The sequence below is a fragment of the Rosa chinensis genome, chromosome 7 (assembly GCF_002994745.2).
Source record: "Rosa chinensis cultivar Old Blush chromosome 7, RchiOBHm-V2, whole genome shotgun sequence".
Lineage (NCBI taxonomy): Eukaryota > Viridiplantae > Streptophyta > Magnoliopsida > Rosales > Rosaceae > Rosa > Rosa chinensis.
The window spans coordinates 8,146,761-8,173,908 of record NC_037094.1 but is presented as its reverse complement, the minus strand read 5'-3'; the positions used below and the strand labels follow the sequence as shown (position 1 = coordinate 8,173,908).

Sequence of the window (27,148 nt, the reverse complement as noted above, 5' to 3'; positions counted from 1 at the left end):
GCATTTTCCTAATCGAAAAGATCATAACAACCGTATATGGTCAATCTAAGGGATCCGAAAATCACCCATTACATTCATTGCACAACTAACTACACGAGTGTGATGAAATGTTTATTGTGGTTATTCAAATGAATATGACCCTGAGTATGCTGTGCATTTGCGGTTATTTGATTTTGATTACAAAAATATTTAAAAAATAAAAAAAACTGTCACTCCCTTTGAGCATCGACAATTTCAAGGATCGAAAGCTGTGAGGGAGTAAACAAGTTCGACTTCCATCTTTAGCTTAATTTGAACTTTAATTTAGATTTATACTTGAGATTGTTTCACATTCATGTCCATTACAATATGAGTTGACAGGTTTAATAAGAGTGTGATTCAACGTGAATCCAACATGATCGAATAAAATAACTGCAGTTAGACTTTGAACACCAGCACTTTCATCTGTCAAATTCCTCAACAGACAATAAAGGTCATATCTCTTTTCCATGTTCTCACTAGTTTCAAAACTGTGTCTATCCCACCACCATAAAATCTGGGGTTTGATCAAAGGTCAAGGACAGCCTAATTCACAGAATCCTCAAATTTGGAGTACGAAATGAAACTCATATATCTAAAAAACTCATCTCCAAAACCTACTAATGAAGCCCTTTGTTTCTTTCTTCATCCTATTTAGAAGAGATGGGAACTCAATATGATCATAGGCAAGGTCTAGAACAATTGGATTGCGAGGAATTGTTTGGCAGGGAGGAGGGAAAGCTTCAATTCGCGCAGCACTTCTCACATTTGAATCGCCAACTGAAGATTCATAGACCTCAAGTTTCTCAAGGAGGAATTTCTCCTGCATATCAGGTCAACGATGACCCAAAAGAAGAAGCATGTAAGATAAATGTATGAATATTAGACCCAGGCAAACTTTGCTACATCTTTGGGTATGATTACATCAATGCTCATCGCGCAAACTTATCTAGATTTAAGGTACTTTAGCAGAGTATCAATGCTAGATGGTACTTTAGCAGAGTATCAATGCTTGGGAGTCTGACAACCTAGACAAGACACAATTGCTTGAATATCTACAGATGCCTTAGTGTAACAAAGAGAAAATGGCCTGGACAGGGCTACCTAGAATGAGGGACAAGACCTTTTATAGTACCAGAATCCAAATTCAACTAGACCCACTACACAAACCCATGTCACATGGCCCAAACATTGCACTAAATTGAAGAATGATTACCAGGACACAAAATCTCCTTGGCCAGTGCTACTAAACTATGGAGGTTCATGACATCATTCAAATATTTCCTGATGAAGAGGAAAAGCATAATGCATACCTTCGTGTCAACTCCAGATATATGGATGTTAGAAATCTGTTGTGAGAGATTTTCAGGAGCCTTCAGCTCCTCCATGATTCCTGTTGCATGCTCTATACAACTGTTAGATCTGCATTCATCGCACAATAGCTTCAACTCTTTGATCACCACCTGCTAATATGAGAAGGGAAGTTCATCTTAGAGGTTAATCAATAAAAAAATGGAATATGGTTTTAATAATGTCACCAAATGAACCATTCTAACTTGAAAGGACCTTTCTCAAAGTCCCATAAAAATAAACATAGAACTAATGCTGACTAATACAAGAGACAAATGAAAAAATATAATTTAAAGAAAGGCCAGACATATTTACCAAATGTTCCTGCAAACATACTGCCAAAAAAATAAAAAGCCTACACTAATACACACCTGATCAGCATTATCAACAGCTTTAAATTTTTGCAGGGCATCCTCAGCAAGTGTGCGAGCACGGCAATACAATGAATATGCTTCCACCCTCTTACCAGCCAAACTGTATGATCTACCCAAAAAGAAACACCTGCCAAAAAAGTAGGAAGCCTATAAATTGACAAAACAAAATGACATTCCTTGACGCAAAATAAAAGGCAGACCCTTGGTTAATGGTTAAGAATCAGAGACAACCATGATATTGTAAATGAATCAGTGAGAACTCTCGCCATTCTTAGCTCTTAAAGGGTCTATAAAAAAAAAAATAATAAATAAAAGGAGAAAAAACCTTTCTGCTCGGAAAGCCAAACTTTTAAGCTCACATTCTGCAGAAAATGTGACTTCCTCTGATGTTTTTTCTCGTCCCGAACTGACTAAATCTGAAAGGTCAGCTGTATTCTGCCAACAGTAGCAAAAATTATAGAAGATTATGTATTGTTAACATGAGATATCAGCATCTAGAAAACTTAGCAATATAAAAAAGAGACAATCAACCTGTAATAGGAGATCATACAAGCGGACAAGCTCTTCTGGCTTCGTAGTTCTCTCATTTTTGTCATCTCGTCGCTTAGTGAGTTTGCTCTTTGCAATGCTAACCAAAAGTAGGTTACGCTCAATGGTCCGTTGTCCTAATACAGCACTAACAGCTTTATCGAGGCCATTCAAGTCATCTTTAACATTTTCAGAACTACCTGCACTGACCTACATACAAAATAATGATGAGCCACATGGCCAAAAAAAAAAAAAATACAAATATCAAATGGAGAAAAGAAACAGAGAGTATAATACACTTTAACAGTGTAGCTTACATACCAAATCACTGCGAATGCAGCTCCTTGCCTCATGGTATGCAGTGAAAATTTTGTCAAAAATGGCTAGCCTTTTCTCTGTAGGGAGTGAATTAGCTGATGAACCAAGTACATCTTTCTCCAAGTCTTGAGCTGAAAAAGTTTGTCATCCAAACAAAACTTGAATTATACTGTGCAAAAAGAAAGAAGCTTCACATGATGAATCATTAACCAAGTTTTCATCAAAATGTAAGACTTTATACGTTGCATACTGAAAATGTATAAAATTACTCTAGTGAAATTATGTATTCTTCAAATGAAGTTTTAACCAGTATCCAATTCCGGCTATACGTTTGCACTATAAAATATTACTTCTAATTTAGGTCAAAACATAACAAGCTTTTCAGGATAGCAAATCAACAAAAATATGCATCAAAACATTTTCTAGACAACATGACAGTTCACTATTTTGATGAAGAGCTGTTCATTTTTGTTGTTCTCAGATCTATTTATACTACTATTGTGTCAGTAAAATCTAACACTCTTTTCAGTAACTTTCTTCTGACAAAAACAAGAACTCACATGTATACAGACAGATTGTATGAAGATCAAGAAATATCAATTCCTTAAAGTCATCTAAGAACTGAAGAAAGATCATTTATGAGGATAAGATAAAAGCTGTCATATTGGAGTTATACTAAACAAGTTACTAACCTTTTAAAATAGAAACCCGAGTTTTTGCATTCGAAATTGGAAATCTATGGCCTAGCCAATGAAATTCTGTCATGGAGGCAGCCTGTTGAGATCTTGCCTCATCCATAACAGCCTACAACCAAGTTTGGGAAAATCATTAGTAAAAAACAAGAAGTCTAAGACAGATCAAAGAATGAAAAAGCATCACATCTATAGTTCACAATTGACAAATGATCAACTTACCTCCAATTTAGCCTTGAAGAGGTCCAAAGCAGGTCCTTCCATCTCGCCAATATGTAGAAGTTCAGAGCCTTGTAGATTTGACTCTCCAATCTTGTGTAGACAGTACCGGATACTAGGTTCTAATTCCTCAACACGCTCACGGCATAAAACTTGATTCTCCAGGTCTCCATATTTCGCAAGCTCCTCATAAACCGCCCTATAACATAACTACAAAGTTAACCAACTATATTCACTAACCAAAAGAATACTCGACTCTGTACATACATATCCAAAATTCAACTAATGCCAAAATCCTGCTTCTGCTTTAACATAACTGTAGTACGGAAGGCTCAATGTATAAACAAAATGAATTAGAGAACTAATGTCTCAGATGTTATTTCTTTCTTTCTGGTGAATATCTCAGATGTTAAAATGTTTTTGATATATAACCCTAGTTCAACTATGGGGAGACAAATTTCAAAAATGGGTCAGACTTTCTACAAAGGAAAAATTTGGAGACTTTCTGGAGTAATTTTGAATTAGAAGATTAGAGCTTTTCATTGCTAATAATGGAGATGACAGGCAAGTAGTGAAGACATTGCATTGTTTGAGACACAGATGTATTTTTTTTTTTTTTTTCATACTGTTTAAGTGTGACTTACTTATCAAAGAGACATTGCAATGCTTCTAATAAAAGCAGCAAGAAGAATTCATCAATATCAGTGTATATAACTTGAGACAAAAATGCACCTGGCACTTTTGAAGTTCAGTAATGCTGTGTCCCAATTTCGATCTTGTTCAAACAACAGGTTCCCTTTCATAAAAGAGGCATAAGCCTGCATATTGAATTTAGAAGTTAGCAAGGTAAGAAGAAAAAGTCTGTCATTTGGAAACAATTTATCTGAAGTCAATTTAAATCACAGGTTAAATGTAGGACACGACATGATGACCATGTAAAACTCAAAACAACGTTGACATACCTCAGCTTCTAAGGAAGTTCTAGAATCTCCCTTGATTGCAGACAACTGTGCAAAAAGAGTAGCCCATTTTACTGCCTTCCTCAGCCTACCAATCAGATAGATTCGTTGACGAGCATTTGGACCATCCAGAACTTGCCTTTTTTCCATGGCATGGCTCCAAGCCCTCTCTGCCGTATATAGAACCACATGGAGAAACCTATCAAAACTCAAGATTGAAGCTATTCAGAACAAAAAAAAAAAAAAAAGGTTGTTCTTTACTGTTATGCTAGTTAAGCAACAAAACCAGAAGACTTCTACAAGTGACATACATCTCCGGATCCTATTTAAATGCCTCAACATTATAAAAGCAACAGACCCATGGTATAGCACTACTTTTCATCACAAGATTGGTTCATGTACACGATAATGCAAGTGTGTTAAACCTGTCATTCAATTCGACAAACATAAGGTATTGACCCACCCACCTCACTTCAGTAACAGTTGATTCGGTTATTGCTCGGCGGTTGTACTTGCCACGGCCGTGTGTGAACTTCAATGACTTATACAGCCTCCTCAACCTTGCAGTGCAATACCTCCTGCATAAAGATACATAACAAATTTCAACAACACTAAACCCTAAACACAATTCTACTAAAACAATCATAAGAATTTCAATTCCACAATGCACACAAACACACACCATAACCAAAACTAGAGCTTCATCAAGTAAAAAAACTGAACCAAACGCAACGTGAACATACCGATAACGAGTGTAATCCCCATGGCGCAATCCATGCTGCATCTGAGCAGATTTCAACAGCTGTAAAACTGTAAAAACCGCACTGAACATTACCAAATCGTACAGAAATTCGATAAAAAAATATCTATCAAACAACGAAGATAACGATATCAGAGAGCAACAACGGATCGGAAAACGAACCGTTGATTGAGAATTTAGGACCGATCTGATCGGAGGAGTTCGCCTTTTGATTGTCGATCTCCATAGCCGACGTCGTCTGGTTCTCTTTCCCCATCTCAAATATCCTTCATTGACAAATCACACCAGCACTGATTATAGGGGCACCAAAACTGCGTCGTTTTGGCTGCCGGGAAAATGCAAGAGATTGAGGTGGACGGAATACCTACCTACCTGAGATTGCTCCGGCGGCGGTTTCGCAGTGACCTCTGCAGTTTCTTTGTTTTGGCTTTGGACCTTGGTCCGTTATTTCTATCTAAATTCGACGTTACCTACTTACCTATACCTATAGGCTGTAGGGTCTCCTACTCTCTCAGAAGTTCCGAGTCTGGGAATTTGGAAGTGAGCTTTGGCATCTGGGCCTATTCTTATACTTGGGCCTACGCTGTTTAAATTTAAGTCCTAACTCCCTACTAATTTAATGGCAGCAGCCAGCAGGTTTGAGAAGGCTTTCAGATTCGTGCATCTGCGACGAGGATGTCTGGCTTTGCTGTGCTACCCTCATGACATTGGTCCGAATATGTTACTAATCATTAAGTAACGTAACCCCGATTGGAATAAAAATAAATAGTCACGAAGCAATCCCAAACTAGCTCTAAGTATTGGTGTAACGGTTTTTTTTTCTTTTTCTTCCCTCTTTTTCGAAGAAGTGATCAAGCTTTGATTTCACGGTCATGATCGCAAAGCAAGAAAGTTGATTTTATTGATAGAACACATTAAGTCTAAGACATGTGAATGTTTTGGGACAAGCATTATACATCAACTAACACCATTTGCTTTGGAGTGTAAAACTTGATTAACACGCATATCTACTAGAAGTCGATGGTAAATGTTCGAATTTCCATTGGAGCAAGATTCACCACTAGCTTTGTTGGATCAACAGGTCCTCCCCTCAAGCCTTTCGGTCCTTCCTCAGAAGAGCCTTGCACATTCCAAACCAGTCTCTTCCTTTCCATTTCCCTTCTTTCTTGGTTAGCAGATAAGCTCATTTCTGTTATATGCTTTATCTGAATTTCATGAAAATGTACAACATTACCAAAACAGTATATATGGCCTTCTAAAAAGAAAATCAATATCTCTCTACCTTCTTGTTTGCAAACACCTTTTTCAGTTCCACACTTGCCATAACTGAAAGATGCTTGTCCTCTCCAATCTAGCATTTCAGACAAAATATGATATCCGTTATAGATGGCAACTAAATTTAGCAAGCGTGACTAAGAAAGAAACCAAAACCTCGTATAAATGCGCCAGGCGAAAGAGAACTTTCCCATCTTCCAGCTCCTGCAGAGTTATGGAACAATGTTAATGAAGTAACATCTTTCATAGGATGCAGAGATTGAGTTTGACTACATGATGAAGATAAATTAGTATAGCAAACCTGGAGAGTTATAATTGCAACATTATCAGGTAAAGTGTAGGAAGGATCCATTCCCGAAAAGGTTGTGACATGAGAGTTTGTCCAGTCATCTCCATTCTACAAGAAGATAACCAATCGTTTGAGTAACAGCAGACGGATCACACACTATCAAAAGAAGCACATCTACTTCATTAGTTTACTTGTTCTGTGAAGGCTAATAGAAGTGGAGAATATATCTCCTGACCAAATGATCGACGCCACTTAGCACCCTCTCCTAAAGGATCAATTCTCAGGTGGTACTTTCCTGTAATCTGTCGAAACATCAAAACAATCAACTCTGATGTGAAATATTATGGTCTTTGTGAAAATTAAGAACCATATGGTTGGTTGTGTGGTCTTACTGTTAGTCCTTTGCAATCATGTTCAATGCACACTATTTCATCTAGTTGTTCTGCAATACCTTTGTCATCATCTGCAAGCAATCTCCTAATAAAAGGTAAATTCGCTTATTAGTAAATTCATGCTGAGGCTTAAACAACCATGTAGGATCAATCAAACTGGTTAGTTCAAGACATTACAATATTCAAAACAAAAAAAAAAAGACAATGCTATTCATTTTTCACTAGAATAAACCTATGAAGCATCAGTTCCAATTGCCCGTCCACAATGCTGGATCCCCCTACAGATCTATCCACTAATACTGACAGCTCTGTGTTGTTATCTTTAGTATAGATTCCCAGATTAATCTGAAAGGACAATATAAATTGGAGTTTGACATATGAGGGCTAAAAAATTAATCAATTCATAGTCCCACAAAAGTTCTAGTGATCAAAATAAACTTCTACTGCAATAGTACTGGTACATAATGAAAGTTGATACCGGATAATAGTTTCCTGCGACAGGTTGGTTTACTTCCAGGTCCCAGTCTTTTCTGTAGTCTCGAATCTTCAAATAGAAATGATTACAACAAGAAGTTGCACCCACTGAATTAGGGTATATGAAAATCAACTAGCAAACGTGTTGTATATGATGGTTTTGATTGGTACTATAAATGAAAGAAAGCACTCAACATACTCTTTGAATAAAATCGCGCCCGTTAGAATCTGTGTAGAATTGTTTGTTGGTTCTCATGCTGGTTGTAATCTTAGTTACAATCTCTTTGCCTATTCTATCATCAACTGGTATAGGCCCTATCTGAAAATGAAAAGATTGTTGTAAAAACTAATTCTCCAAACTGTAATAGTACGTCTTCTGATATTCGTATGCACATGAAATGGAGATGAGAAATAGAGTGCAGTTAACTCACAGTAAATTCAATCTCAGCATGCTCTTTTTCCCTGTACACTCTAGTGACCTGTTATGGCATGCAACAAATAACTATTACTAATGCTGACAATGAAATTTTCAAACAGATAACTATTGATTTTTAACAAGAGAAAGGAAGATTGACAATGTGATGGATACATCAGTTGTCCAAGTTGTGGGGCTATTTACCTGATATATCCAAGAGTTGATCCTTTCATGTATTTCATCCAACAATGGTCCCCTTAAAATAGTCAAAGCAACCTGCAAATCTGAATGGTAAATCCTCTATTTTTCTACTGTGATCCCACTCATCCCAGGATAAAGTTCTACAGTAGTACGTCAAAAGGTATCATGTAAGTACCTGCCCTTCGGATTTAATGGGATATGTACCATTAGGACGGAAGACATATGCTCCTGAGGCCTTCAAAAAATTGAAATATCAATCTCCTTTTAATTCTCTATAGTATGTATAAACCTTTAAAATATAAGTCAACTACAGTACAATGCTGAAAACCAATAAATATATGCAACAGATCAACAGCTGAAGATTTCCATATATGATACATCTTTACTACCTGAAAATGAGGATTTCCATCCTCACCGTAATCCACCACACTTCCATCATCTCCAGGGTAGTAGCTAAATGATTGTGTTACCGACTCTTTGACCTTCATTGTAAGAAAGATGTGAAATCAGATCATGCAGTAACGCAGTATATATACTAAACTAAAGCAGTGCTGATGGAGGTGAAAAAACTTGTAGAGAAAGAAAAGGAATGAAACAGAGCTAAATCTACATGCATGTGAGCCAAATTTACATACCGAGCTTCTGCTGTTTGTGTACTGAATCAGTTTTCCATCGTTTCCAGAATAAATGAGTTTCAAGTTTCCAGGCCCAACTTTTATTGTTTCATTTTGACTTGTTTCTGTCTTGTACACTGTATGTCTCTCTGAAGTAGTAGCTGCAATTTTAAGGTGGCCTATCAATCAAAATCTAAGACATATTATGCAGGTCGACTTATCTTTCCTCAAACAGATGAAAATTCAGATGCTTAACCTGTCTGTGTGGCAGCACTTGAGACCATGTAAGTGCTAAAACCAAGAGGTGGTACAGTTGCTGAAAATGCAAGCCAATAACTTGTGGTCACACTCGGTGCTATACCCAAATATGCCTTAACATGGTCATTTCTTATGCTGACAGATGCATTAAGCAGCGGTAGAATCTGTGATTCAATTTCCTTTCCGGTGGAGTCCTTTACAGTGACTTTTTCACTGACAACCTGTGCCAGATCAAAACGATCATTGCCTCAAAACAATAAAAAAAAGTATTGAAAACAAAAACATATACTTACCCACACAGGTTAAATTACTAATCTTTTTACTTGTACATAAACCATGCATGCAAAAATTATATGCACACCGCAAATGTATTGCTCATATTTTATCTAAAGGACAAAACGATTGCTTATTGTTGATTTCTGAAGCACATCTAGAAGCTAATTAATAATACTTCAGGCATAGAAGACAATAAATAATTGAATAACCTGTTTTGATTCCATCTAAAAACACTTACAGCAAGGATGAGAATATGTAACAAAAATTATAACTCACAGGAATCTTTATCACATCCTCTCTTTTCCATCCCAGAGGGTTATAGACAACAATAACCTACAAAAGCGAATACGTCATGGAATTAATAATTTTTACCTCATAATCAAAATAGAATCATGGCAATGATCAAACCTCATCATTGAACTATCCTCACCAGGTGTTTTCCCTTTGAAAGATCAACTTCTGACGGGGGGCAATAGCTAATATTCAGAAGTGGACACTGAAATAAGAACATAATTTTCACATGTTATCAAAATTTTAAGTGAAAGAGCCTAAAATATGTAGGATAATGAGTATCTTTGCCTGTTGAAACTTTGTTACTACACTCTTGCAACCAGTGCTTAATCTTGAACTTATCAAGCAAGAAAGTGATTCTGCAACAACCTTCTCAGCCTGCAAGAGCCAATTTAAGTTTAAATAAAAAGCACAGAAACTCCTAAGAATATCAGGAGATATCATATTTTACCTCCTTGTAACCTATTGAAAGTCGTTTTGTATAATCATCAGCTACGTGCTGCCTAGATGTGCCACTAACTGCATCATGATGTTGAGCAATCGCTAAAGCATCAGCCAGAGAATCTGTGTTAGGCCCTGATTTACTTATTCCCGTAAAAAATTCCAATTGCCTTGCTGCCTGCACATACATTGTCTCAAAACTTACCATACGAGTCTTAAATGTTTCAATAAAAGAACTGAAACATAATTATTATCAACACAAACCAAGTTATTCAAAAGAGTATACCAAATAGTAGCTACTCATCATTCTAACATAACGTTTGAGGGCTGGCCTGCTTGTAAAATATCCAGTCCAGTATGCATTCACTTCACTAGCATATCTGAAAAATGAACACAACTATAGGTCAGGAAAATCAAGAAACAGAATGCGGTACTGGAAGTCTGGAAGTGACTTTGAATTTCAAATACTTCAACTCACGGAAAGAAGTCATCACTCTTGATTGGCCAGGACTCATTTGTTGCATGTTTGGCATCGGTGTATATTGATGGGGTTGAGTATAGGGCATTGACACGCCCATCCTACAACCATTTATACCGGTGATTTCATCAAGACAGAAAATTCATTAAGAATTGAGATACATGCTACTAAAAGGATAGAAACACTGTATAAAAACAGAAATTACAGCATGCACCGATGAACTAACTTGATTCACATGATGAATGAATTTGTCCATCTGACTGAACCATGAATTAGCATATTGATACGCGAAATCCTTTCCCATGGTCCACATGATATGATTTGTACGAGTAATGTTTGCCTGGAAAAGAGAAGCAAGCAATATGTGAAGCCTTGACAGATTTGGAAATTGGACTATTTCTTGAGAATAAAATATATGCCTTGACAGACTGTATGTTGAGTGCCAATATTGACATCATGCATCCTGCATCTTACTTGTGATATTGCTTCAGATACAAAATCATTAATGCGATCTGCCACATTGTAGTCACCAAGATTCATATTATCCTTCAAACAGGAAAAGCAAAGTAAATGAAAAGTTCTATAAATACAGAGCTGAAAGCTATATGTTAACTTTCTGTCAGATCAATCATTGACAGTGGACTCACTTGTACAAGAGGGGGGACGTCATCAGTGTCAAAGTAGAAATTATGAGAAGGAGGAACATATAGCGTAGGGAATGCACCAGCAAAAATCTGCAGAGGCAAATAATTTGATTCTTAATACAACTGCAAAATTCAAAAAATAGTAAAATACATAATCAAAACAGCATAGTTGCAAAGCAGAAATAGTAGAAATCCATCCGACATTATCAGAACAAACATAACACTGTGGCACACCCACCTGTGCAGATGAACCGAGACTCTTAGAACCCCGCCACACAACCTCAAGGCTTTTCTCATTTTTCCTCGTAGCTATATCTTGGTAGTCGATTCGTCCAAAAAATAGGGAATCAAAGCCAACCTATGCCAACAAGAGGGCTAATGTTAGCAACTGTTAACTTACTATGCATTCCTCTTAACCAAACTACCATTCTTCCGATCGCCATTTAATTCAGGATTACATAGTTATTACTTATTAGTCAATTGACATAAGGCTTCTTAATTTTCGGAGAAAAACTCGTAAAAGGGGCAGGATGGTACCTAAATTTCACATATATGTTTGATATTTTCAAGAACAAGACATTCAACGAAAAAGCATACCTCAGCCGCCAAAAGGTAAGCCTGCACAGAAGAATGTCCAAACGAATCGATTTGCCAGCCAACTCTTGGAGTCACATTGAACTCTTGCTTAATAAATCGATGCCCTAGAGTCGTCTGATCAATCATATCAATGTAATGCGTAGCAGCCTCATCTTGCATGCACATCCCCCATTTCTGCAACCCAGAAATACAAATCGCAAATGAAAAACAAGGACAACATGCATCAGAATAGGTCAACTTGAATTGATGCCTTTAGGAAGAACATTGCATTATTGGCTTACATGAATTCCAGTTGGCCAGAGCCGACTAGCTTCTTGACTGTGTCTTGGATCACCTCGCTCTGTTCTCTCCACCATAGTTGAAAAAATGCCTGTACAAATAATGATAATTATGATAACCGGCCATCTCCATAGTCCAATTCTTGAGCTGAAAATGAGACGATCATTTTCGCAGTGTTGATCATTACCTGCTCAGCATATATGAACTTGCGGTTCTTATCGGCCAACAATGCGGGAACTAAAGAATCCAACACGTTTCGAACACAAGCGGGAGCGTCCTGTAACTTTATCACTGTCAGTTTTTTATTTTTATTTTTTTTATCTTAATAAGTCCACGATGAGTAGAGCTCAGCAATTGTAGGGAAAACTAAACATGAGAATGCTGGAGAGTGAGGATCCACATCAGGACTTACGGCACAAAAGAAAATATAGTTTGTTAGTAGTTAAATTGGGACAATATCAGTGCGGTAGTAAATTAAGAGTGACGGTCATTCTTATTTAACAAAGAATTTAAGGGATTGAAGACTATTATTGGGGTGACATTTTACATATAACCATAGAAAATTTAATGAAAATGAACAGTAAAGACTCAAGTGAAACACTAACAAAGATCTAAAGAAAAACAAAATGTACTAAAAAAGTGGAGGGAGGACAAACAGTAATAAACTACACGCACAAGCAGCAACTATTATAAGCATATGATGGAGATTGCAGGGCAGTGATCATGAATGAATTACCAGGAGAGAATTATTGGCACCGGTGTAGTACTGGTCAACGGTTTTCCGCCATCCGACATCGTCATGGGTGTGAGGAACTAAATGAACGTTAAGCTTTCCGGGGACAATCTGCGACGTTGTATTGTAGGCCATGAACTTGGATTCTACATTTAGAAACACAATTAGTACCACGAGAAGCCGTAAGCAACAAGCTTCAACCGCCATTGATATAACAAAACTTGTATGCTGAGAACTGATCGATCAGCTCAGAATTAAGCTGTGTCTATATATTAATCTGTTTCGCCCCTAGTACTCAAGCATTTCGTTGCCAACCAAGCACTTCATACCAAGTCTAAGTCTTGGTCTTTGGCTGTTTCTGTTCTAGTTACGAGTCCATTAGTCTTCCACTTTTACTTTGACAACAATTTTGAACGTAATTTCACATCAGTGTACAAGCCACGTCTTAATGGAACTTTCTGTTGGTATGAAAATCAATTCATTTGTCCTCCTTTAATTGATTTTGCAGACCAATTTGGATTCTTCGTGGAAAATTACCATCGCCTAAAACTAGGTTGGATGTGCGAGCAGTCTCATAATGCAAGTTGTTTTGTGCTCTCTGTGATATATTATATATTGTAATAATTACTTTGACTATTTTGACCAGTTCTCTGCACTTGCAGGCTGCAGCATTGAGTACGTAGCTGAAGCAGTCAAAGCTCTGCATGGACAAAGTGGAGCGTTCCTAGCTTACTTCCTTAAAATCTGTCTTGTAATTAAACCAGTGAATATGTTTGACTTCCATGTAATAGACACCAAAAGATTCATGAATCCTGGAAAATTTGAAGCCAGCCAATACTAAGACTGATGATCTATAACCCACAAAGAAAGCAACTTCACTTACGGTGTCTTTCTCAATCCACTCACGCTTATGGCAACGCAATTTGAAAATCTTGTATCTCACTGTTTCAATATTTGAGAACTAGGCTCGTATACCTTCTAACCATGAATAATTCTTTCTCCACAGTATACATGAAATCAGTCTTTAATAGAAAATAAATAAAGATCAGTGATAAAATATATGTTTTGTTCAACCCCGTTTTGGATTTGATGAGTTTGCGGTATGAGTATTTATATCAAAAGATAAAACATCATTATTTCGCTCAGGAAAAGCATAGAATTTGTCTCCACCAACATGAACAAGCTCCTCAATTCCGAACCATTCTATGTTATCAGATTCAACGTAAGTCCATGCATGTCGTGTCTTTACCATGTTTGATAAAACTCATAAAAGCCACTCATCAAACTTGGTAAAGACACGACAACGGTGCATTTTTCTGTGTTTGATATTAATCAAATTATAGCCTTGTGGACATAAAAGTGCATCTTTCTGTGTTTGATATTCATCAAACTTAGAACGTTTCCCGTATATGACCACAACAGGGGATTTTTCTGTGTTTGAGATTAATCAAATTATAGCCTTTTGGACATAACAGTGACACAATATAGGTGGCCAATGCTCCCTTTGGTAATATGGAACATGCAGAGGAGGAAGACGAATGATTGAGTTTTTTCTTGTCAGACCCTTCAAGCCTACGGGATGGATTTACATTTACTAGTGTCACTCCTAAATCTCTTTCCACAACTACTAACCATCCTTTTGAATATCCACAAAATCGCTTATTCCGTAGACTTATTTGATCAATGTATTATCAAAGACGTTTTATGAATTCCATGTAAATTTCTACTCACTGGGAATCAGAAGCAATGGATGTTGATGATCTAACATCTTAGCGCATGGCCGGCTCTGATGCGACCACGATGAAATGCAAGAGTCTAATAGCAGCACTAATCTTTTCAAAATCGAACCTAGAAAATGCATAAGCGATTTCGTCCAACCCGAGAAGGCAACTTTACAAGGGAGATCAACTTAATTTACAAGGCAAAAGGACTCGGACAAATACAATGGCCATGCAGAAACCATCCATGAAGCGGGTTACTCCTTAAGTAGATGAATGAAAACCAGCAAAGAGAGCAAGATCACCTACAGTATCTTTCTCAAATCCACTCACACTTATCGGAACTCAATTTGAAAATCTTGTATATATCTCACTATTTCATTTGAAATCCCTTCTTTCCAGTAGCTCTTATACCTTTCAACCATCAACAATATTTCTTTCTCTACTGTACGTATACATGAAATCTCTCTTGACTACGGAATAATAATCACTTGATCCAATGCTGTGTTCGACCACTTTCGTATTTGATGAGTTTGTGGTATGAGTATTTGTATCAAAGGTTAAAACTTCATCATTATAAATATAAAAAGCATAAACCTTTTTTTCTCCATCGACATGAACAATGTCAATAATTCCACTCCATTTATGTTCTTAGATTTAAACCTAATCCATGTCATGTCTCCGTATATGACCACAACAGTGCAATCTTCTGCATTTGATATTGGCTCCGCACTTCAGAAATCTAAACTTACAATTCCATACACAGATTCTTATTGAGTTTCTGGCCAAATTGCACTACTAGCAAAATAACAATTACCCACAGATTAAAATCTGTGTGTTATAAGACTTTCTCACACGGATTTCAGTGTGTGATGGCTTTTACCTAACGTACACGCACAGATGGAGTTACCGTATGGTTTGGAGGGGGGGTAATGCTCATCTCACACAGATTATTTTGTGAATATTAGACGTGGGCTCCAATATCTTCCAATAAATATAAATTACCGTAATGGAACGCAATCCGTGTGAACAACTCTATTTCACACGGATTTCTGTGTCAAATGTGTAAACTGTATTTCATACGGATTTCTGTAAACAACTATATTTTGCACGGATTTCTGTGCCAAATATATAAACTCTATTTCACACTGATTTCTGTGTCAAAACCTATAACATTATTGACACAGATTTTCGTGTGAAATCTATATAATCTAACTCGCACTGATTTCAGTGTGTAAAAGTGACAACATTTTTAAAAAAATTATTAATTAATCTGCACCTGAACATAATAATACTTTTATTTTTCAACATTAATAAATATACTTCAAATATTTACAATAAAATGAACAAATCCACAATTGAATCGAAAATATTAAAACTTTACATTCATAGCAAGATGTCCTTTACATTTCTAGCAAAATACATTTCATATGAAGGTAAATTCTTGGATTACAAAAAACAAGGCAGTTTTCTAGAATACATTATTGTTTAAGGTGGAATATCACTAAGATTTTTCCCCTTTAACAACATAATCCTTGTCCAAGAATAATTTTCATCAAAATACTTTGAGAACTAACTCAGAGTAGGCAAAAACATAACCATCAAACTAGATAATAGTAGGTGAAACTAACTCTTTCAATTCAGCTACGATTCTGGCAAAGTTTGAGGCATTTCGGGTCAATAGACATCCTTGATAGGTGGGGTTGGAATCGCAGGTCTATTGCATTGTGGTTGGACTGCTGCAAGCTGTGTCATTGGGTCGTTATCTACTTGTGGTGCTGTTTCAGTCCCTGAAAAACCAGCTTCTTTCATCCATCTACCAATTTGAAGTCTTGTGAGTTCATTCACCTTCCTTGCATTCTCTTCCATAGCTGCCTCTTGCTGCTTCTTAAACTCCTCCATTTGTGCGGCAAAACGTTTGTTCATCTCAGTTGATTCAATCAAACAGTTTGAAAGGAAAATTCATAAAACTATGCAATCATATGTCTAAACTATTAGTTATATTATGGATAGCAGATTGAATTAAAACAATGCAATCATGCTACTAGCTAGTGTAAACATGAACAACATTTGAACTTAATAAGGATTATATAACTTGATTCAACCATAGGCATCCACAATAGGAATATCTCAATTTCGATGGTGAATGGTTTAATGGAATAGATGGTATGGTACTCATCCTCCTTACTCCTCCATGAATATGGCCGGAAAATACATGGCACCATCATGAGTGGTGGTGCGCCGCCAAAAGTGGTGGTGCACGGAAAATTTGCCAAAATTTCACTTTTTTCTCCTCTTGTCAAGATTTTCTACAAAACACGGAATTGGATTAGTCAACATTAAATTGAACTTTAGAACGAGGAATTTCTATGTTTTAGGGCACAAATATGTATATGAATTATGATATAACAGGATATGAGGAAGTCTTATGTCATCCATAATGAGACTATTTCTTTACTATGAAATTCATAATCCTTAGGGTAAAGTGCATAAAAGGCAAAACAGGGTTTCAAGTGAGGTGGCAATGCATTGTAACTCAATTTTAGTGCAGCTTGTTGTCTTTCCCTGACAAACTCCATATTTTATCATCTTTTACTTATAACTAGTGGTATTGCTTTCTTTTCAAGCGAAGCAAACTAGCTAGAAAAGGTAGTTCTAAGGGAACAGCGTCCACACTTATTCACAATTTTCTTCCCAAATTTCATCAAGTCATAACGTTGCTGCTCTCATTCATTAAATACACTTTTTCCAAACAAAGGAATGGAATCCTCAAGAGAAAGACTTTCTAAAGAATGCATATGCATAGGGTGCACAAGTGAAGCAATTGATTTATCACGTGTTGTTACGATGATTTTACTTCCTTTGGCTCCAACATCTAACAAAGAGATAATTATATATATATGATCGACTTCTTCACACTCAAATCAGAATTTCAACCCATATTAACATGCAACGAGTTATTTCAATCTATAGAATCTAAAATTATGCCAACACTAAATATCATAAATGAATTCAAAGTACGTACAAGTCTAAAGAGATCGAGTACTACTTTTTAATTCTTCTTTTTAATATCCTAAGTTAGGAAAAGTTCATAACTAAAAATATTTCATATAAAACATTAAGTTAATATTAAAGAGCATCCATCAAAGTTAAACATGAATAATTAATTGCAATTAGAATTCTGAATTCAAACATGTATGCATCCATAAAAAGTTACAAACACACAAAACATGTAGCATATAATCTCCACCTTTGTTCATAGTCTTTACTACTTTAATTTCTGCCCTAAAACGATTAGGTGAATTAGAACACAAATTTTCCTTTATTAACCTGCAGATTAATATCATTGTTCAACCAAAATCATATGCTTAAAGATATAAAAGGATGACAAGAAATCAGGTTGTAAAGATATCATAAACAACTCAAGAACATAAAGAAACAAATCTAAAAATTACTAACATAAACTCGTTCTTAACAAAAAAACATAACCATAGATTATACTTTTTGATCTTTAAGGAAGTTTGGAGAACGTTAAGAGAACACACAGCTAGGCCTTCAAGAACACGAGCAGCCTTGGGGAGGACCTAAAGCTCTTCACTGCAAGAGGCTTTTTCTAAATTTTGGAGAGAGTTTTGGAGAGAAGAGAGCTCGTGTGGTTTTTCCTAACCCACCTAACCCAATGATATAGATAACCGAAATATTCTCATTACGCTCCTTCAAGAAATGGTTAATAATCTGGTTTCTGTCCTCATCTCTTCCAACAACATTGGCCTCCAATAATGAATCCATCTCCTTTCTATTATCATTCACTGTTTAGGGCACACCACAATTGTTAGCTAATTCATCAATTTTTAAAGAGAGAAAACTTTGTCTTTTCATCACCAATCTCAACTAGTCTTTCTCTAATCTTTTTGATTTTACGACCCATTTTGAAGTGAAATATGACTGTATTCCAGCAGGAGAAGAATTTGTGTACCTTTGCTTCGTAGCTCCCATGGTCATTCATCAGCACTTTGAGTCAGAGCTTTATGAATTGAAATTTGTTGACTATATCCTCAGCATCCTTGCAAACATCTTTTAGGTTTCATAACCAATGCGTGATGAAGGAATTCTGCATTTGCTTCCTCTCTGCATCACAAGCACAAGTTCGATGGCTGACAAGGTCTCATGGAGCTTTTCAGCTCCTGTTGGGCACCCCAAGCCAAGCAAACTTGTTGGACAGCATAGTGGGTAGCAGTGGTGAACATACATAGAGATGAGTGGGGGCAATGACCCCAAGTGGTTTTTTATTTTTGTTGAATCAAAATTTGGATGTAGTCTTGTTCTTTGGCCCCTAGAATTGCACCTCATATAACACTTATTTTATCAATTTTGAAAGAAAAAAAATTCTACTACCTCACAATCATCCAAATAAACAGCAGAAGCTCGGTTCAACACTGCTACCGAGAGAGAAATCGATTCTTCCATCTCTTTAATCTTAAGGCTCGTTTGATTCGCGGAAAGAAAATCAATTCCTTAGGAAATCCTATGGGAACGGAAAACAAACTTCCAACTAACTTTTCTTTCCACCATTTGAAAACGTTGGGAAGTAAGAAGAAAACATATGTTTGTTTCCTTCCCTTGTTTGGTTCACGGAAAGTAAGCATCAGGAAAGGAAAGTTGTTCCTTTCCTGTGTTTGGGATGCAAAAGGAAAGGAAATACTTTCCTGAAGCAAAGGAAAATAGGGGGAAAATGGTTCCTTCCATACTCCAAATGAATCACTTTCCCCCCTTATTTCCTTGCATTTATTACTCACAACATATTATTTTATTCCATTAATTACATACTTTTTAACAACTTTCCAGATAACTTTCCATACATTACCAAACATCGGAATGGAAAGTTCTTCGGAAAGTTCATTTCCCTTCCCATGGGAAAGACAAAGGAACTACTTTCCTTTCCGCGAACCAAACGAGGCCCTAGTGTTTGGTTTGTGTGAGGAAAGGAAACAAATCTCATAAACTTTTTAAATAAAATTGTCAATAATAATTTTCAACAAGGATATAAATGTACTTATACTATGTAAGTAATACACAATTAATGCAGGAAAAGTGGAAGGAAAAATAATTCATTTGGAGGATGAGATGATTCAATTTCCCTCATATTTTCCCTTCTTAAAGAAAAGTTGTTCTTTCCTTTCTCAAAGCCCTCAATTCCGCAAAACAAACGAGACTTTAGGCCTTGTTTGGTTGACGGAGAGGAAAGTAATTATTTTGTCTTTCCCTTGATTATCAACCTACATACAACTGATACAAGAGAGAGCATCTGTAACCACCTTGACTTTTCAGCAGTCAAGACTAGAAGTTGATCGTAAATGTTCGAATTTCCATTGGAGCAAGATCCACCACCAGCTTTGTTGGATCAACAGGTCCTCCCCTCGACACTTTTGGTTCTTCTTCAGAGGAGCCTTCTACTTTCCAGACCAATCTCTTCTTCTCCATTTCAGCTCTTCCTTGATTAGCAGATAAGCTCATTTCTGTTATTTGCTTTATCTGGATTTGATCAAAAGGTAGACATTACAAAGAGAACTCGGATGGCTAGTATTCACCAGTAATAAAGGATCAATATGTATCTACCTTCTTGTCTGCAAACACTTTTTTTAGTTCTACACTTGCCATAACCGCAAGATCGTTGTCCTCTTCAATCTATCATTTCATGCAATTCATAAGATCGAGTAATCAAATTCTTATTAGAATGCATTGATTAATTTGTAAACTGAAATCTAAGAGTATATAATAAAGAAACTAATTAAACCTCGTATAAATGTGCCAGGCGAAAGAGAACTTTTCCATCTTCCAGCTCCTGCAGCGTTCAAGAAACGATATCAATAATGTAATTCCGGTATATTTCAGAGGGGGCTGCCATGGAATTCATGATAGGTACGTTGTACTCCATTAGGAGTGCAGAGTTTAGTTCCATGAAACATTTATCAGTGATATATAGATATTGATTACCCCACATTCCACCAAATAAAAACGAGGTGGTTTGCTTATCTTTGATCAACTTCTTGATGAGAAATACAAACCTGGATGGTTAGTATTGCAACATTATCTGGTAAACTGTAGGAAGGATCCATTCCTGAAAAGGTTGTGACATGAGATTTTGTCCACTGATCTCCATCCTACAAGAAAAATAAATTCATTTTAACTACAGATGACCTACGCTATCAAAAAGAGCACATCAACTTCCTTCTTTTACCTGTTCTGTGAAGGCTAAAAGAAATGGAGAGTATATCTCCTGACCAAGTGATCGACGCCATTTAGCACCCTCTCCTATAGGATCAAGTCTGAGATAGTACTTTCCTGTGACCTGTCAAAGCATTTTAATGTAACAAATCAGATGCTAAAATTTTGGTCTTTGTTGACACTTCGGACCATAAATAGGTTTTTATGATCTTACTGTTAGTCCTTTGCAATCATCTTGAATGCACACAGTTTCATTTAGTGCTTCTCCAACACCTCGAGCATCATCATAGACCAACCTCCTGAAAAGGGGGAAACTCCATGTTCATTTTCTTCTGAAGTACTTCATATAGAGAAAAATAACTTTTCACAGACCACGTATGAAGTGAAATCAAGAACATAAGTAACACACTGGACTCCAAGAGAGGGACAGAAGTTGCAGAACAAACCTATGAATCATAAGTTCCAATTGTCCATCCACAATGCTGGATCCACCCACAGATCTATCTACTAATACTGACAGCTCTTTGCTGTTATCTTTCGTGTACATTCCCAGATTAATCTGAAAGGACAGATGGTAAAGGAAATTAATCAAATCAGATTTGTAGTTCTAATTATGAATTAAACTTCTTATACTGTAAGTACAAAATGATAGGTGGATCATACCGGATAATAATTTCCAGCAACAGGTTGATTCACTTCCAGGTCCCAGTCTTTTCTATAGTCACGAATCTGCAAAACAATAAATTATCTAAGATGTAGTACTACGTGAGTTGTTTCTAGAACCTTGCAGACATTGAACAAAGGTATTCATAGCTTGCAAACAGCTTCTATATATTATGATTTTATCCTACAAATGAAAGCAAGCACAAAACCTACTCTTTCAATAAAATCACGCCCATTAGAATCTGTGTAGAATTGTTTGTTAGTCTTCATGCTGGTTGTAATCTTTGTTACAATCTCTTTGCCAATTCCATCATCAATTGGGATAGGCCCAACCTGAAAAGAGAATGTTATTTTACAAAGAGAAACTCTAATTTTAGTTATATGATAATCACATGCAGATGAAATAGATAATACATTATGCAGCGCAGTTAACTCACAGTAAATTCAATCTCAGCATGCTCTTTTTCCTTGTACACTCTAGTGACCTGTTCAAGTATGAAACAAATACTAACATCAATAAAGAAATCTTCGTGCCAATAGCCTTAAATCATATTCTCCCTGTTTATAATTTGAGCATTAACAGAGAAAGAAGGTTTGACACAATGCCAGATACAGCGTTCAATTGAGTGATAAGTACAGGATAACCACCTGGTATATCCAAGAGTTGATCCTCTGGTGTACTTCATCTAACAATGGACCCCTCAAAACAGTAAGAGAACCCTGAAAATTATAATGGTAACTCCTCTGTTTCTCATTGTGGTTTCATAACAATATCCGACAGTCTTTTAAAAGATATCATGTCATACCTTCCCTTCAGAGTTAATGGGATATGTACCATTAGGACGGAAGATATAAGCTCCAGAGGCCTTCAAAAACAAAATTTACAGAATGTTAGGCTTTGCTAGACACACACACACGCACGCATATACTTTTAAGATATCTCTCAACCGCAATACAATCATGACTAAAGGACATTTGGGAAACAACCAATGCTCTTCGTTACCTGTAAATCAGATTTATTTGCATGCTTTCCATCATCTCCAGGGTAGTAGCTAAATGATTGATCTACCGACTCTTTGACCTTCAATTATAAACATCAATTCAGAAGTTCAGATGCACGCAATATATACAATTATAAAGGAAAATGAACAGAATTTTAGCAATGATTTTCAGGGAAACAGGCATCAGAGAAAAAAGCTGTTAGAAAAAATATTCTTGAATTGAAACTGAGCATGTCAGCCAAAACACGTACCGAGCTTCTGCTGTTTTTGTATTCAATTAGTTTTCCATCATTTCCAGAATAAATGAGTTTCAAGTTCCCTGGCCCCACTTCGATTTCATTATTTTGACTTTGTTCTGTCTTGTACTCTGTAATAAGTCGCTCTGAAGTAGTAGCTGCAATTGCCAGGTGGCCAATGAAACAAAATCTAAGAAATTATGCAGTCTATCTTGCATGAGTATCAAACAAATTGGAATTCAGATGGTTAACCTGTCTTTTTGGCACTTGAGACAATGTAAGTGCTAAAGCCAAGAGGTGGTACAGTTGCTGAAAACGCAAGCCAATAACTTGGGGTCACACTCGGAGATAAACCCAGATATGCCTTAACAAGGCTGTTTCTTATGCTTAGGGATGCATTAAGCAGGGGTAGAATCTGTGATTCAATTTCTTTTCCAGTAGAGTCCTTTACAATGACATTTTTACTGACAACCTGTACAAGGTCAGTAAGATGAGATCATCTGGTCAAAAGATCAAACCAAGTGTTCAAAACAAAATATAACAGAAAATAATTACTTACAGGAATCTTTATCACATCCTTTCTTTTCCATCCCAGAGAATTATAGACAACAATAACCTACAAAGCGAGTAGGTCATGAAATTAATAATATTTACTTCTTGATTAACAACAAAACATGACAGATTTTTTCTTTAATCATAGAACTATCGCTCACCAGGTCTTTCCCCTTTGAAAGATCAACTTCTGACGATGGACAATAGCTAATATTCAGAAGGGGACACTGAGACAGAATATAATTGAAAGAATGAGACCAAAAGAAAGACGAAGTGTCAGTATGTACTAGGTGTGGAGTGAAACAGCCCAAAAGTAAAGGAAAGGGGGTAACTATATTTTGCCTGTTGAAACTTGGTTACAACACTCTTGCAACCAGCTTGTGATGACTCTGTCATGCAAGAAAGTGATTCTGCGACAACTTTCTCCGCCTGCAAAAGACAGTTCAGTGGAAAGCATTGGATTATAAGAAAAAAGTATATTAACTACTAAGAATAGCAGTAGCAAGACAGTTTTACCTCCACATAACCTATTGAAAGCCGTTTTGCATAATCATTAGCCACGTGCTGCTTAGATGTGCCACTAATTGCATCATGATGTTGAGCAATTGCTAAAGCATCAGCCAAATACTCTGTGTTGGGCCCTGATTTACTCCGTCCCTTAAAAAATTCCAATTGTCTTGCTGCCTGTTCATAAATTAAAGCACAATTTACATAAACCATGGTCTTGTTATCATTCTAAGAGCCTAAAACATAATTCTCACTGATACAAGCTAAAGTGTTCACGAAGGTATACCAAATAGTAGCCACTCATCACTCTTACATAGCCTTTGAGGGCTGGTCTGCTTGTAAAGTAACCAGTCCAGTAAGCATTTACATTGTCAGCATATCTGATAAATACACATGATTATTGGTCAACAAACAGGAAAAGGAGTGGATACCTGTTAGTGACTTTAAATCTGAAAAATTTAAACTCACGGAAAGAAGTCGTCACTCTTGATCGGCCATGACTCATCTGCTGCGTATTTGGCATCAGTATATATTGATGGGGTTGAGTACAAGGCATTGACACGCCCATCCTACAACCATGCAATTCAATAAGTCCATTAGCACAGAAAATGAAGCAAGTCTTTAAATATGATGCTATTGAAATGACAAAAAATGCAGTAGTACGTGAACTAACTTGATTCACATAATTAATGAATTTATCCATCTGACGAAACCATGTATGAGCATATTGATACTTAAAATCAGTTCCCATGGTCCACATGATATGATTTGTCCGAGTAATGTTCGCCTGAAAAAGAGAAACAAGTATATACATAATCCTTGACAGATTTGGACTCTCTTTAAATAAGATATTGGAACAAATGAATGACTGGGAGACCACTCAAACTGTTGAGGAAGTGATAAAAATTCATATACATCCAAATAAAATGCCCTGTGTCTTACTTGTGACAAAGCAGCAGATACGAAATCATTAACGCGGTCCGGCACATTGTAGTCAAACAAATCCATATTATCCTTCAAACAAGGAAGCAAAACAGATAAGTCTACAAACAGAAGTGAATATATAGATGTCAAGTTTGCAACATCCTGTGAGCATTGCTTGACTGTGGACTCACTTGTACAATAGGGGCAGCATCATTAACTTCAAAGTAGAAATTATCACTTGGAGGTTCATAATTTGCAGGAAATGCACCAGTAAAAATCTACACGCACAAGTAGCTCGTTTAGTAAGCAATCAAGACTACATAGAAAGAGCATAGCAATCTATCCACCATTTATATATGAATTATTTATATATAAAATTCATCTGAACAGAAAGATCAGAACAGCATAACTTTGCATCACTCACCTGCGCAGATGAACCTAGACTCTTAGAACCCCGCCACACAACCTCAAGGCTTTTGTCAACTTTTCGTTTAGCTCTGTCTTGGTAATCAATTCGCGCAAAGAAAAGAGAGTCAAATCCAACCTAGGCCAACAAAAGAGCTGTGAGTCAACTTCCAAGAGACGGTTTCTAATAGTTAGCATTTTCACAAACAAGTTGAAGAAAGCATATAGACCTCAGCCCCCAAAAGGTAAGCCTGCACAGCAGAATGTCCAAATGGATCAATTTGCCAACCGATTCTAGGAGTCAGATTGAATTCCTGCTTAATAAATCGATGCCCCAGAGTTGTCTGATCAATCATATCAATGTAATGGGGAGCCGCCTCATCGTGCATACACATCCCCCCATTTCTGCAACCCAAAAAACAACAAGAACAACACTATTTATAGGCAAAACTTTGAAAGTTTGATCTAAATTTCAAACCTTTAGTACTCCTAAATTCCTAATATCCAATAACTCAGCTATTTTCATCTAAAAATCGAAAGTAATATTAAAGCCATTGCATTTATTTCAGTACATGAGCTCCAGTTGACCAGAGCTGACCAGCTCCTTCACTATGTCTTGCACCTCCTCGCTCTGATCTCTCCACCATCTTTGGAAAAATGCCTACAAAATCCACCCCAAATTCACGTTCACATTCAAAATTCTAATTCCATCACAACTATTCCACTAAACAGAAAAGACAAAAAAGTTGAAATCAGTAATAATCACCTGCTCAACGTATATGAACTTGCGGTTCTTATCGGCTAACAGTGCCGGAACCAAAGAATCCAGCACGTTCTGAACACAAGCTCCCTGCGATCATTCAAATCCTGATTCAGCAAAAACAGTTCAAATAACAAAAACAAAAAAGATTCAATCAACAGAGGAGAGGAAGCAAACCTGGATGGAATTATTGGAGCCAACATAGTACTGGTCAATGGTCTTCAGCCATCCGACGTCGTCGTGGCTGTGAGCGACCAAATGAACGTTCAGCTTCCCGGGAACAAGGACCGACGTCGTATTGTACTGAATGTACTTCGACTCCGCCGCATATAGAAACACAGTGAATACTAGTAAGAGCCTAAAGCAAGCCACGACTGCCATTGAAATGCGAGAATGGTTTCCCAGAAAGGTATGTGTTTTACATATAGTAAAACATGTGTGATGAAGCGGGAGTTTCGATGAGGATCAAAGCGGCGATACTATTCCTTGGCTTGTAGTAGAGTGTTGCGTTGTCAGTGACTCGGTAGTAGCTAGGTGCCTTGGTCTTGGTGTTTGGCTCTTTGTGGGTGTGTAAGTCGACACTGTAAGTTGAGTGGCTTTTGGTAAAAATGGTTGCTGTTTTTGAAAGGTCGTTTCGGTGGCGCGTCGGGATCGGAGTGATGTTACTGGATTAATGGCCAAGTCTGCGCGCCATTTCTTAGGGGATGTTTGGGGTCATAAAAACTGTTTCTTGAGTTCTTGACCGACAATATTAAGTGTACGGATTTGTAGCTCTACTAGTTAAGAGTAGTTCTATACCGATTGATTTATATGTTTAATCTCGTCTCTTTCATAATGTTAATAGAAGATAGGGTTTTTGTTCATTTACTCCATTTCTAGGGATTTCTTTCTCACTAACCTCATTAAGTTTTTTTAATTCCCTCTTACCCAAAACACTCTAAGGAAGTCTTCTCTAATACCCCATTAAGATTTTTTTTTTGTTTTTATTTTTTTTTAATATCATTTTACCTCTCACCCCTTTGTTATTTAGAGACAGAGAGAGGGAGAGAGAGAAAATGGAAGAGAGAGAGAACTCATAGTTGGACACCCAAGAAGCCATCCAACAACGACGCCGGCCCCAAAGTTATTAGGGAAGACCTCCAATTTCTCGCCGATGCTGGGAGGATGTGCCGGAGCTCCGAGACGGAGACGAAGTCAGTGGCGTCCTTGTCGAGGACCTTGAAGGCGTCGCGGAGCTGGCTATTGATGGGCTCAGGCTTCCTGTGCATCCCTATAAGCTCCA

The 27,148-nt window shown here is 36.9% G+C and overlaps 2 protein-coding genes and 1 pseudogene across 4 annotated transcripts; all 3 read right to left on the bottom strand.

Moving 5' to 3' along the window:
* Positions 1 to 337: 337 nt before the first annotated feature.
* Positions 338 to 5,745, bottom strand: LOC112179769 (signal recognition particle subunit SRP68). 3 transcript variants are annotated; one of them, XM_024318249.2, is made up of 14 exons: positions 5,591 to 5,745; positions 5,381 to 5,484; positions 5,202 to 5,268; positions 4,926 to 5,036; positions 4,462 to 4,657; positions 4,232 to 4,317; positions 3,503 to 3,698; positions 3,281 to 3,392; positions 2,592 to 2,719; positions 2,274 to 2,480; positions 2,068 to 2,177; positions 1,740 to 1,869; positions 1,332 to 1,484; positions 338 to 841 (listed from the first exon to the last, which is right to left on the bottom strand). In XM_024318249.2, the coding sequence occupies exons 2-14, from the start codon at positions 5,472 to 5,474 to the stop codon at positions 623 to 625; spliced, it is 1,809 nt and encodes a 602-aa protein (XP_024174017.1). In that variant the 5' UTR covers positions 5,475 to 5,484; positions 5,591 to 5,745; the 3' UTR covers positions 338 to 622. The 3 variants fall into 3 exon arrangements, with proteins under 3 accessions (XP_024174017.1, XP_024174016.1, XP_024174018.1); XM_024318248.2 differs by having other exon boundaries at positions 5,587 to 5,744; XM_024318250.2 differs by having other exon boundaries at positions 1,332 to 1,481; positions 5,381 to 5,714.
* A 370-nt stretch (positions 5,746 to 6,115) lies between these two features.
* Positions 6,116 to 13,100, bottom strand: LOC112177196 (annotated as a pseudogene).
* A 6,478-nt stretch (positions 13,101 to 19,578) lies between these two features.
* LOC112177197 (probable alpha-mannosidase At5g13980) lies at positions 19,579 to 26,645 on the bottom strand. The gene is made up of 29 exons (XM_024315436.2): positions 26,044 to 26,645; positions 25,873 to 25,956; positions 25,679 to 25,767; positions 25,337 to 25,511; positions 25,126 to 25,245; positions 24,893 to 24,979; positions 24,720 to 24,791; positions 24,451 to 24,564; positions 24,246 to 24,346; positions 24,064 to 24,157; positions 23,787 to 23,954; positions 23,613 to 23,699; positions 23,432 to 23,497; positions 23,278 to 23,334; positions 22,971 to 23,190; positions 22,734 to 22,876; positions 22,485 to 22,562; positions 22,288 to 22,347; positions 22,130 to 22,201; positions 21,919 to 21,966; positions 21,695 to 21,814; positions 21,482 to 21,547; positions 21,265 to 21,377; positions 21,033 to 21,117; positions 20,832 to 20,942; positions 20,659 to 20,754; positions 20,388 to 20,435; positions 20,210 to 20,278; positions 19,579 to 20,125 (listed from the first exon to the last, which is right to left on the bottom strand). Exons 1-29 carry the CDS (start codon positions 26,245 to 26,247, stop codon positions 19,931 to 19,933), a joined length of 3,042 nt encoding a protein of 1,013 aa, XP_024171204.1. The 5' UTR covers positions 26,248 to 26,645; the 3' UTR covers positions 19,579 to 19,930.
* Between the last annotated feature and the right edge of the window lie 503 nt (positions 26,646 to 27,148).

Bases quoted from the DNA above. Each gene is read 5' to 3' on its own strand.
- LOC112179769 (XM_024318249.2), bottom strand. From the start codon at position 5,474: ATGGGGAAAGAGAACCAGACGACGTCGGCTATGGAGATCGACAATCAA. The intron at 5,037-5,201 runs GTATGTTCACGT...ATCTTTATGCAG, and splicing joins GGGGATTACACTCGTTATCG to GAGGTATTGCACTGCAAGGT. The intron at 3,393-3,502 runs GTAAGTTGATCA...ACTTGGTTGTAG, and splicing joins TCTTCAAGGCTAAATTGGAG to GCTGTTATGGATGAGGCAAG.
- LOC112177197 (XM_024315436.2), bottom strand. From the start codon at position 26,247: ATGGCAGTCGTGGCTTGCTTTAGGCTCTTACTAGTATTCACTGTGTTT. The intron at 24,565-24,719 runs GTAAGACACAGG...TCTCTTTTTCAG, and splicing joins TATCTGCTGCTTTGTCACAA to GCGAACATTACTCGGACAAA. The intron at 21,548-21,694 runs GTAGGTTTTGTG...ATTGTTTTGCAG, and splicing joins GGCGTGATTTTATTGAAAGA to ATTCGTGACTATAGAAAAGA.